The sequence below is a fragment of the Brassica rapa genome, chromosome A09 (assembly GCF_000309985.2).
Source record: "Brassica rapa cultivar Chiifu-401-42 chromosome A09, CAAS_Brap_v3.01, whole genome shotgun sequence".
NCBI classification, from domain to species: Eukaryota; Viridiplantae; Streptophyta; class Magnoliopsida; order Brassicales; family Brassicaceae; genus Brassica; species Brassica rapa.
This window is the reverse complement of record NC_024803.2, coordinates 7,483,981-7,497,287: the sequence shown is the minus strand read 5'-3', so window position 1 is coordinate 7,497,287 and position 13,307 is coordinate 7,483,981. Positions and strand designations below refer to the sequence as shown.

The 13,307-nt window shown below is 28.0% G+C and overlaps 2 protein-coding genes across 2 annotated transcripts; both read right to left on the bottom strand.

The window, feature by feature from the left end:
- Positions 1-2,505: 2,505 nt before the first annotated feature.
- Positions 2,506-4,561, bottom strand: LOC103838053. Its single transcript, XM_009114469.3, has one exon. The coding sequence runs from the start codon at positions 3,759-3,761 to the stop codon at positions 2,706-2,708; it is 1,056 nt and encodes a 351-aa protein (XP_009112717.1). The 5' UTR covers positions 3,762-4,561; the 3' UTR covers positions 2,506-2,705.
- Positions 4,384-13,283, bottom strand: EXPA18 (expansin-A18). The gene is made up of 5 exons (XM_033280276.1): positions 9,049-13,283; positions 7,651-7,732; positions 5,937-6,103; positions 5,311-5,626; positions 4,384-4,893 (listed from the first exon to the last, which is right to left on the bottom strand). The coding sequence occupies exons 1-5, from the start codon at positions 9,317-9,319 to the stop codon at positions 4,581-4,583; spliced, it is 1,149 nt and encodes a 382-aa protein (XP_033136167.1). The 5' UTR covers positions 9,320-13,283; the 3' UTR covers positions 4,384-4,580.
- Between the last annotated feature and the right edge of the window lie 24 nt (positions 13,284-13,307).

The following is a 13,307-nucleotide window of genomic DNA, read 5'->3' as shown; positions in this document are numbered from 1 at the left end:
CAAAAATACCTTCTTCATTAAGTAAGTGACAAAAGACTCTTATGTCCTTGTTATTTATATATATAATAAATTATTATTTAAATAAAAAATAAAAAATAAAAAATAAAAAAATAAAATATAAAAAATAAAATATAAAAAAAATAATGAAAAATAAAAAATAAATAAAAACGTAAATTTTTATTTTATTTTTCGAAATATACTTTTTCAAATTCGAATTTTTTTATAAAACTTTTTTTTTGAATTTTTTTTTTCAAATTTTTTTATTTTTTTTTTTTCAAATTTCTTTTTGAAAAACGAAAATTATGTTTGAAACTATTTTTTTAAAAAAAATTTATATATTTTTTAAGTATTTATATATTTATTAGAATCATAAATTTCACATTCCAAAAACCCTACCCCACCCCTCAACTCTAAACCCTAAGTCTAGATTAGTTAACCCCAAGGGTATAATTATATTTTACCCTTCATTAAAAATGAGGGTAAAAATGTTTAGTGTAAACATGAAAAGTGATACTATGAATGTGGTATTTGTGACAATTTCTCATAATATTATGTATAACTTAATATATATATTGAGAACTAAATAAAAAAAACTTAAATTTCAATCGATTCAAATTATATAGAGTAGTATGAATTAAATCTTATAAAAATTCATAATATATCTTAAATTGTAACAATTGGTGAATATTTCATTTTCATTTATCAATATGTTAAAGCCATTCTATAAATTTATATGTGTAAAAATAAATAAAATATAACTATAAATGATAATAAATTGTTATTTTAGTTTGAAATTTTATCTTCGGTATACAAAATTATATTCATCCGATATTCATTTTGTGATTTATATTGAGTTACATATATTTCTTCAAATTGAATGAAAAAATATTTTTGATTCTAATTTAGCCAATTTGATTAATTTGATTCATTGCATTTTCTTATTGTTTTCATGATAATGTGTAAGATACTTTCATATTTTGTATAATTTGAATTTTTTTTAATTTGTAAAAATTAGAAAATAAAAGGATGGTCAGTATGAAGTTGCATAAATGGAAATAACTGATAAAATTGTGAATCCTCACATATGGATATCAGTAATTACAAGATAATAAAAATAGTTTAAATTTTTTAACTATTATTCCTTAAATGTATACAAGAAAAACTAAAATTGTTATAAATAATATTAAACATAATAATTTAGATTTATTTATGTATTCTTATTATGGTGATATTGGGTTGTTAAAATATAAAGAAAAAATAAAATTAAAAATAAAACTAAATATTAAGCAAAAAGACCTTCTTATTATGGCGACATTTAGTTCACTAGAAGTACTATGAGTTATGCTATTTAAAAACATTTGGTAACTTTTTTTTATCAAATAGGGTTTTTAGTAAAAATAATATTTTTATTTTCCTTTTCTATTATACGACTTATTTCTTAAATTCAATTGAAAAAAGATATTATTTAATGTTTTAAATAAATATAATTCTCGCTAATCGTTTTTTTGAAAACTTATGTGACATAAATTACATATTAAGTTTCTGTTTTAATATATATATATATATATATATATATATTTTAATTTATGTAATTTGATTAACACATTAAAAAATGTAAAAAAATTAAAAGTATGCACAAAATAACATTTCAATAATAATAATAAAAAATATTATTATTTCATTATAATATGTTATGTTGTTTAAATTATGTTTAAAGGGATGATTATTTTTTATAAAATTTTTAATTTATGAGATCATATTATATGTATAATATCTTTCCATGCTCATATATTTATAAAAAATATATTTACATAAACATATTTTTTTCTTTTTCTAAAAATAATTTATTTTACATTTTAAAATTACAAAATTATATTATATATATTATTTGGAAAAGGAAACCAAAATTTAAAATTTAATTGACAAAATAAAAAATAAAAAGATTTTTTTAATAATCGGAAATAAAATAAACATAATATTTTTGGTCATTATTAATAGAGGAAGGTTTTACTCCAATAGTTACATATTTTTCTACTCTAAAAATGATTATTCTTAGTATATTCATTTTTTTATTTAGTAATTTATTATGAAATTTTAAATATTAAAATTTACCCATTCATTTTAATTTATAACAATATACTACCACAGTTTACACTATTTATAAATGTAAATAATTACTTTAAAATTAAATTTTATTACAACATATAATTATAAACAAACGATGTACTAAACATAGTATTTAAATGCATAAAGTTGTAATATATAATTTTATTTTGGTGAAAAATGAAAACATGAAAAAATAAGGGGTGATTTTGTAAAGAAAAAAATATAATTCTAAAAATATAGTAAAAGAACAGTATTACTATTGTTCATTCCTCTATATTTGATGCAACATATCGCGCACTATTAGAGTGACTTATATATTTGACATTTAAAAAAAAAAATAGAGTAGCATTGGAGATGTTCAGAGAACACTTATGTAACTACTCGTCATAGAAATTAACATGATTGAAAACCGTAAGAAGTTGAGTTCTCGAATGATTTATAGAGTTACAGTATATATAATAACTGACTAAATACCGAATATTAAAAAAAGACTAACTAAATACCGTATATGTTTACTCCCAACAGAATATATATTTAATGAAAACTTTTTTACAAGAAAAGGAAAAAAAAAAAAAAAAAACCAAACGTACGTAAATTAATTAATTTGGAACACACTCATGTTCCATGAAACCAGGCAAAGTCCTTGTAGCAGAAGCAACAAAAACCCTAGAATGCCCCACCATTGTCACTACTCTCAGAGCTTCTTCTTCACAAGCTTTTCTCTCCATTTCTTCCCTTTTTGCCCTTCTCCCCCGCTTCTTTGCCGTCACAACTGCTGCCGCCATCACAAGCCCTAAAAGCACTATTCCCACCGTCACAGATCCAACAAGCCCTCCAACAACCGATCTCCACCGTCCGATCTTCTCCTTCTTCATCTTCTTCTCTCCCCCACCAGCCGACTTGGACGAATCCTGATCATCTGTCACCACTAAACCAAAATGTCCGTTAGTTTTAACGGCGCAGACATACGGCTTCACTTCTCCAGCAAACGTTACTTTCCCATCTAGTCCGAAAGCTGCACACATTGGCTTATTCAAGAATGTTCTTTCTACCACTACCATCGACGGTCCAGAAATGTTTCCAAAATCAACGGTGGACGGATCTTTAGCATTGTCTAGGAGAAGACTTATCTGATAAGAGCTGCGGAAATTATTACCCAAAACAATGTCGTTTAATGCATTATAAACTAAGAGACCTAGAACCGGAGAGACAAGTCTATAACCGGAGAGATCATAGTTCTTGTAATAGATATCAGACCAATTTGATCCCAAGATTTGTCTCACGAGCACAAGACGTTCACCACACGGTTCAAGAATCGCTCCAACACCAATATGGAATTCTTGGAGTTGAGCTCCATATCGCCGGAAACTCCCACACCGGAACCTAACAGCGTCGAGGTTTATGCCAGAGTAGTTAGAGGGAAGATGAATATGCCGAACAACGCCGGTCTTGACTGAGTAATGTTGATTCTTAAAAGAGTTTAGAATGTAGTCTCTTAGGAGAAGATCGAGAAGCCTTGAAGATTCCTTGAAAGGTTCTTGAGTAGTACTACTAGTGGAAGTCGAACCTTTTAGATGAGACGGAAGCAGTGAGATTAATAATATGGTTTTTATTAGTGGAAGAGAGGGAAAATAGAATGTTCTTGTTGCTCCCATTTTTTGATTTTGATTGAGTTATTGTTCTAGTATGTTGTTGTTGAGAGAAATGCGAAGAAGATGTGAAGGGAAAGACATTAATTTAGTTGATCATGATATATGAATTTTTCTTTACTCTCCATGAAGGCTTTAGATTGAAGGGAAATGTTTGTCCAAAAAAAAAAAAAAAAAAAAGATTGAAGGGAAATGATTGCTTTTATATGTATATATATCTTTATGAATATGTATATGTTTGTATGCTAATGGGTATGATTTCTTGGGACAATAAAAGGCGGCGTGAGATTGTTTTGAGTAAAGTATACGTCTACATTTACGTATACTTTAGTTCATTAGTACAATTATATATTCAGGGGTACGGTCAACGATCAGAGTAATAACTAAAGTAGTTAATTATATAAAGTAATAAAACTGAAGATAATGCAGGATAAGTTATAAATGATATTACATGTTTACCACGTAGCAGAAGTTTACATAACAGCAAAAGAAAATTTGATCGTGAACTCATCTTGATTGATGTCTCCGGAAGTAGCACGTCTTTTATGTTGTCAATGAAAAGAGTTACCAATTAGATCCCATCAATTCTAAAGTCAAAACGAAAAAAACAAAATTTAAACACGAAGGGTTCAACAATTTGTCTCGTTGAAGCCAATTAACGAGACATCCTTTTTCTCATAACCATTGATGGACAAAACAAAATACACAAGAATTAGTTACCACTACATACAATCAAATCGAGTTATTAAAAATTAGATATCCCCTCGATCGATCTGCCTCAAGATTACAAAGAGTAAAACCGTAACTTTGTCCTTTTCAATCGAATCAGCTGAAATTAGCATTGCTCTTGTAGGTCTGGCCGGCGCTCCAGCTAGCCGGAGCAGCATTCCAAGCGTAAATGGTCTGACGAGTGGTGTAGGAGGTGAGTCTAAACGAGAGAGATTGGCCATAGAGAGAAGAGAAAGCTTGGTACGAAGCTCCCCAGTTGTGGCTCATGTTGATCCAGTTCGTGCGGCTACCTTTAACGGCCATGGTCTTTATATCGCCAGCACCACCTACGTTCATCACGTACACAAGAAGCCAATATCCATTTCCTTCAAATTTGAACCTTATTCCTCCAGTCCTTTTGCAAGCCACTCTGTATATATATATATGTATTTTATAACGAATGTGTGAGAAGGGCATACATAGAAACATAAATAACACAAACATATTTAGGCAGGTATATATTGATTTTTCAATGCACCTTTAAAACTTAAGTAGGGCCTTCATATCTACATAATCACTGAAGTTGTGGTTTCAAAATTTTGAGAAAAATCGAACGTATTATATAGTAACCGAAGATCTCGTAAAACTCAAACTATTATCTTGCAATTCTGTACATCTTCAATCAACATTTAGCTATCTAAAGAACTCTTTGGTCCTTTTTATAGACGCACATCTCCGCAAAAACAAGGAATTATTTAAGAGTAGGACACACATATCCTTAGTAAAACAGTTAAAAATACTTTGTATACGTATATGCATAAAGGTCGTGGTGGTTTTGTAGATTTACCTCCGGTATGAGATGGGGATGATACCAGCCTTCCAATTTGCGATTTTCATGAAAGCCGGTTTAGTCAGATCAAAATGGGCACGTGGCGGATTACACCACCCACCGTTGTTGGAATTTTGACCCCAATTCGGTGGACATATGTTGGTTGCAGTCACCACGGTGGCTGGTGAACCGTAGTAGCAGTTAGGCGACGACACACACCTTATTTGGAAACACTGACCGCACGAGTAACCATCGTTGAACAGCACTGTACTTAATGCCGACGTGGCTGCACCGTAGCCGCTGTTCCATAGGTTGCCATAGCCACAAGCCCCACCTGATCGATGCACATTATGGTCATGCTAAAGTTGCCGGTACATTTTAATTATAGCCTCAAAACATTCATGCATTATATGGATGCCAAAAAAATTTCTAGCATACAATTTTAAATAATTATATCAATCCTTGAATTATTCTATAGTAAATAATAGAAATATATAAATGTATTTCTCTTAAACGTCATAAGCTTATAATGAATAATTTTGGGCTAAAATTAATAGTTAGTTAAACCAATATTGTCACATGATCTTGCTGTAATATAGTTCGTGTTGTACATATAATGTAATGTTGGAATGTTTGTTTTTTACCCATGGTTTCGCGGGCAGTTTCATCCCCGTAAAAGGTGGCTGAGGCACGGCGCCACGGGCCCCCAGCATATGCCGCAGATGATGTTCCGATCATCCCCATTACTGACAAAATAACCAAGCACTTGCTGTACAAACTTTGATCCATTTTTTCTTTCTTTGTTTTCTCTCTGGAAACCCAAGTTTTATGATTGCATAAGATCTTACATTTATAGTGAATACAATGGCTAGCTAATTTTTTTTTTTGGCTAAAATGAAAGGAAAAATCAATTGACGCAAAATCTCAACGTGAGACACACTAAAAGAAAAGAGTATGAACAAGTGAGACGTGCGTTCATGATTGTTTTGGTCTGCGCCTCTCCATTAGCATTCTAATAAATTAGTTGGTTTGATTTTTTTAATGGTTTCTATTTGTTAAACATAGGCCCAATTTCTTCTCTCTGCAGGCCAATCCAAGCTTATATCTATTTATAAGTAGTTCACTGGTTATACACGGATATAAATAAATATATTATAAATAATTATTAATACTTCATTTTAAAATCATTGTTTAATTTACATGCATAATCTTATATATTAAAACAGAAGTCACAATATTTTTCATGTGTGATTTTTTAAAGTTGGACCATCTTTAAAAAAATTTGTTAGATGTATATTTTTGTTATCCTAACAATAAAGTAATTCCTACTAATTATCATAAAATATTCCATATATCATAATTAAAAGATTTTCTACTTCCTACTTTACATCGGATATTTAATTTCCTACGGATGCTCCATATACGAACATTGTATATAACTTAAGAAAACAAGATTATAATTGCATTATCATAACTATATTTTTAAATATAAACATTTATATCTAGATCCATACGTAGATATGTACAATATCATTTTATTAAGGATATAATAAGTTTAAACCAAACCTATGCCAACCACCAAAACCAAAATATATTATTTTATTTTTATGCATTGCACGTATGGATTAGAAAAAAGAATCATACTAGAACCCTCATTTTACCAAACTATATTTATTTAGTTTATACGAGAATTTGAAATGGACCATTATCACAATTGCATACATACAAAATATAAATTATTGTATTTGAAATAGTTATATCAACATTTAAAAAAATAATTAAAATTAAAATATATACCACTAATTATTTAAAATAAATATATATGCATATAAAAACTGATTATAACACCCGCTCGGTTGAGCGGGTCAAGATCTAGTTTATTTTAAATAACAATGTGTTATTTTAATTATACATCTGATTTTAGATATATAATATCTAGCTGGTTTGATAATATTTAGATATAATAGGTTGCATATATTTCATCAAATTCAACTTCATATATTTTTATTCCAAAAAGATTAAAATTTTGATTAGTTTTTTTTTATTAGCATTTAGGCTGGTTGTTCTTCTAGATTGTAAATATATATTAGTAAGACTATGTATAAATTGATTAAATAAAAAATCTTGATTAAAGTGTTGATCGATTTAAATATATAAATAAATAAAATATAATATTTGTGAAATTTCATGTACAAATATTTGTGAAATTTCATGTACATATATAAATTTTACACAATAACTAAATTGTAAAAAGGCCAATTTGGCTAGAAATACACGAAAGAGAAATTAATTAAAAGTTCATGCAAAACAAAAGATAATTAGGTACTTGGAGAGAGATGCATAAGCGAAATTACTCACATGTCCCGTTGTAATATACAAGTTGTGTATATAGGCTGCAGAGCTATAGTAGGCATATCCAGCTTGGCTACACCTGTTAAGTCTTGTCAGACGAAAACAACATTTTTTTCTCATATAATTAGAACATATCAAATTCCCACGTGTTTGACGCACAATGCAGCAACCATAATAATATAAATTGTTACTTATTTACACTTAGCCCTTAAAATTCTCCTTATTAGATGAATAAGACGAAAGTTTGTAATATAGAAATTAGGTCAGAATTTGAACGAAATCAAACACACAAGAACACATTTTAACAGCCTCGTTAATACCAAAAAGATTCCATATAAACACATTTCTCAACAGAATGCATTATTACCAGTACCAAATACCAACAAAAACATTTTATTCCACCTCTTAATCTTATAAAAAGATAGAGCCAACAACAATAACATGAAACGAAACGAAGCAAACCAAATGGTGAAACAAATCAATATTGCCTCACCCGTACGAGTAAACAGAGCAAGCTGGCCACTCAAGCCTATACTTTGTGCTTGTACAACTTCAATACTTTTAACCCACCAGACCGTAAAGAAAGTGTTATCCTTAGCTTCCTTTTCCAGTGATGATTTGTTCGAGGGGTATAAGGACATCCATTGATCGTAACTTACTACACCAGGTTCCTCTTTAGAAAAAATCAAACATAGAAAATCATTTATGAAGGGCTGATGTATAGAAGTTTGTTCCCTACCACAACTATAGCCAAAACACTCCAACCACTTCCAGTACTAACTCAAGTCAAACCCTCTCATTAACGAAACCTTTTTGAGAGGCTGCAACCTTATGAACAAAATACAACTTTGCCAAATATTTGCTAAGCAAAAAGATAGAACACCAAGACACCAGTAGCAAATCTTATTCATTTTTCCTAAGCTCTTGAAGAGGAGCAAAAACAGAACCAATATTAAACCCTGTGTCATAACCCGGCAACAGGGAAATAAGGAAAATAGTAGCATAGTTTCAAATTCTACGCACCTCCACCAGCAGTTGTCTAAAGTCAAACAAGAAACCAAAGAAATAGATTTTGTAGCCAAAACGAGAAACACCATTTATTCCATTCGTTAATGAAACTAAAAATGCTCAAATCATCAATGAAACTCAGCAGTGTATGGTTTAAACATAAACTCAACAATGTATGAGGATCCTGCAATTGAGGAAACAAATGTCTAAAATTCGATAGCCAAGTAGAGTTCAAATCATCTATATTTCCTCGTGATACTACTTTCCCAAGCTCTTCTATAAACACGTAGCTTCCTCATGAAACCAGCATAGCCACATCTAATACCATTTCCAATTCCTTGCAAGTCTGATATCTGATCCATAACAAGATAGGAAAGCTTAAAGTTCTCAGTATACGTTGCTCAAATGATGATTGCCTCCAACATTCCATATCCTCTCTGAAACCCATTATCGCCTTTAGATCCTCTGTATTCCCGTTCATCGCGAATCCCAAAGATCCGATCTTTCCTTCAATTTCCATAGAATCCCAAAGAGAGACCCTTATCTGCAATTGAATCGCAAATCGTCGAATCCTTTTCCAGCTCGTACCCGGTCTACTTGATTCGTTTTTCATCCTCTTCCCCGTCCCCTGAACGCTTCCTTTCCTCGCGCAATATAAGAGAGACATGATCCTGATGAAGATCCTTGTTAACCCCTGAAAAAACCTTGCAGAATCCCCAAATCCAATCGAGTGCCGCCATCTAAAAACCTAGATCTTGAGTCGTCTTTTTCTATCGCCATCTTTTTTCTGTCGAATATGTATTTTATTAATAAAAATAAAAAGATCTCAGAGATATTTTTCCATACCTATAGCCTAACGATAATGTCGATCACTAGGTTATAGGGGTACTTGTGGGATATATAGAAAAAACAGTAGGTTTCCGATCACCTAAATAATCTTAATATCGTGTATATCAAGTGCAATTACCCTTGTAAAAATTGGTTAATGTTTTATTAATATACTAGTATTACGCATGTGCACACACATGTCAATTCACTGTTTTAAAAATTATTTGATCATCCTCTTAATTTTCAAATAGAGTGAATGTTGTTTAAAATATTATATGAATAGTAGCACTTAATATTAGAGGTACATGCATTGAAACAAAGCTGTTAAAAGGTTTGTAGAATTTTTCAAAAATAAATAAAATATATCCAAAATACAAAATATAATTGAAATACAATATTTGATGGTTGTACAGAATAAGAAATACTTAGTGTAGTTTAGTGCAAAATTCTGATACGATGATTATAATAAATTTATTATTTTAGTTTGCTTATAGTTTGAAATTGACATTTTATGTTAATTCACCTAACATGTTTTTTTTAAACACACATTTAACCAAAATTAACCCACATTAGTCATTACTTATTTTGATAGTTTGTTTAATTTATAAGATTAAAATTTACAAATTTAGTTTGCCTTTTATAGATTAAAAAGATTTGTTTAGCAATAGTAAAGTGATTCAACTTGGGATTCAGAAATGCAAGCTTCGTTATACGTTCAGCAATAGTTTTAGCTTCATCAATTGCAATAGTGAATACTAAAAGATAATTGAATCAACAAAAAAAAAAAAAAGTAAAAGTGGCAAACTTTCTTCTTGAGGCCACAACCTTATGCATCTTTGATTCAGCTGGAAGATCACTGCCCGAGAGTGTAATTATGGGTTTTCCACAAGAATAATATTTTATGCTTCATCCTATCTCTCCAAACCGTGATCACCAGGGATCGAAGAAAGACGAAGTCAAAATTGCTGATATAAGAGAGGTGAAAAGATTTGTTGCTTTATTGGAGAAGATAGACAAAGGAGAAAAAAGAAACATAAAGTAAATTATTAGAACAAAAGTTATATAAAAGAGGAAAACAGTTTAAGATCGTGGTAAAGTGGCTTTCAACTTAAATGAAACTAGAGCTTGAACCATGCCATCACGGATATTTAGTTTTATTTTTATAAATAAAATTTTGTTTTGTATAAATTACATAATATAAATTTATAGTTTACACATAATATATAGTTGTTTAATATGACATTTTAAATATACTAATTTTATTTATCACATTGCATAATTATATTTTATTTTTTTAAAGTTAATTTTATCACCCATATTTTTATCATATAAATTTATTGTATTCCATTTTTAGTAGACTTTTATTTATATAAAAATATGCTACCAATAGTATATTAAAGGAATAATTTATATTTTATTTATATATTATATAAATGATTATTTCATGTGGTTTTTATTTTAATTATTAATAATAAATAATGAGAAATATAAATAAATAGTTTTAAAATGATATTGTGTTCCAAATTGAGTAAAGGAATACATAAATCGATTTATGTGGCTTTTACATGTAATTTTATGTGTATGCAAATTAATTATTTTTTCTACGTTTAACATTATATTTTTAACCATCCCGCATGTATAATAGTTGGATTTATATATTTTTTTCAGCAGTTGGATTTATATTTATATGAAAATAGTCTTCTTATAATACACTAATAGATTTTTATATTTTATTTATATACTATATAAATTGATTTTTATGTGGTTTTTTACCTTTTCATTTATTATTAATAAATGATAATTTTTAATGTCTTAAAGTTTTAAATTAATTTAGTAAATGAATAAAATAATTTCCAATATCACTAAAATTTTTAAAATTAATATTATATATGATTTAGTGCATAGAATTTTGAGGAAGAAGAGTTACGTTGATGGATCTTTGCAAAGAGAATCCATTTATGTATAGTATTGATGTGCATTAAAGTATTTTATTGCATTAATATAGCCCTTATAAATTTTAATTTATTTACAAACCCATATAAATTTAAGAAAAGGACAGAAGTTCATATTGGAAAGGAAGAAGAGTTACGTGGGGGAGGTATGGGCAGCAAAAAAACAAATGATGATAGATTATATTTTGTGTATAGTATTATATTTTGTGTTTAATGTTGATGTACATTAAAATTTATAGTATTATGTGCAATCCGTAAGTAAAATAATTATACTGAAATTTTTTGTTCAATTTATTTACGAAATTGTGAGTTGGAGATTTATATTGATTTTTTATGCATTCAATTTAAGAAATTATGTATTTAATTTGAAAAAAAAACAATTAATGCTAAAAAAGAGTAGTTATTAATTCATTGGCATTTAGGTTTAATTAAGTTGAAGTTTTAAGGGTTAATCAATATTTGTACTTCAGTTTTAATAGATTAGATAGTGAGATATAATTGCTAAAAATTAGGGATCGAAGAGCTTTTTTTTTTCAGTCAATTGTTTTTATTTTCTAAAAACTTTTCTATTTGTCAAGTGACTTTTGCTTTAATATATAAAAGATTTTGAGTTATTCTGTAATAATATGTATACAATAAATAAAATCTTGCTATAAAATAATATGCTGTTATTTTAGTTAAACCTTTGATTTTAGATATAAAAATCTGGATAAGTCCAGCTAATATTTTGTGGTGGGTTTTGAGTTACACATATTCTTTGAAATTGAAAGATAATTATTTTTGGTTCAATTAGGCCAAATTGAGTTAGTTTTATTACAACTTAGATGTATAAGTATATGTTTGTATTTTAATAATTTGATATATGTTGATTTGGTCAGCTAGAGTGAAAATTTAATGGTATAAAATATTACGTGGTAAAAATAATTTAATCACTTAGAGTAAGCGTTTAATACCCCTAATTTAGTAAGAATTATAAACATTCTAGATATAATATAAAGTTTGGTATTAATACTTGATATTAATGATTTATTTTTAATATCAAAATTATTTTAGTGAACTTATATCTTATGTAATCACATTATATGTAAAAATTTATTCTTTTAAAATGTTTCCATATTATATATTTATTTGAAAAACATAAAAAAGGAAACTAAATTAAAAACTTTTTTTGGAACACAGCTGAACTAAAATCCAATATACATAATTAATTAATAAAAAAGAAGTTCTAATACAGATAATTAAATATAATATTTTTAATTCATTAAGGGTATTTTTGTTATTAACCATCATAAAAATTAACATGGGCGCGACACGTAAGAAACTGATTTTCCAAATAATATTATAGAGAAATTTATTTCTTTTTAAAAATTTTTCCTTTAAATTTTATAAATGTTTCCATATTATATATGATACTTAAGGGAAAATGAAGTAGCATCTAATTTACAAAAAATAATAATTAAAAATAAAGAGTTTAATAACAGTAATTCAATATAATATTTCTAATTCATTAAGTATACCTCTGCAAATTAACCATCGTAAAAATTAACATAATGCTACACGTAAAAAGCTGACTTCTCAAATAATAGTATATAAATATTATTTGAGAATTCACATTCTTTCCGCATTCACATTAATTTTTATAACAGTTAATTATAAAGTTACCATAAAAGAATTGATCCAATATTGTAGAAGAAATTACATGTTTACCACTTTCATGGTACCACTTTTCATTTTTACCACCACTAATGAGACATTTTCAAAAAATACCTTCTTCATTAAGTGACAAAAGACTCTTATGCCCTTGTTATTTATATATATAATAAATAATTATTTAAATAAAAAAATAAAAAAAAATAAAAAATTGAAAAAAATTAA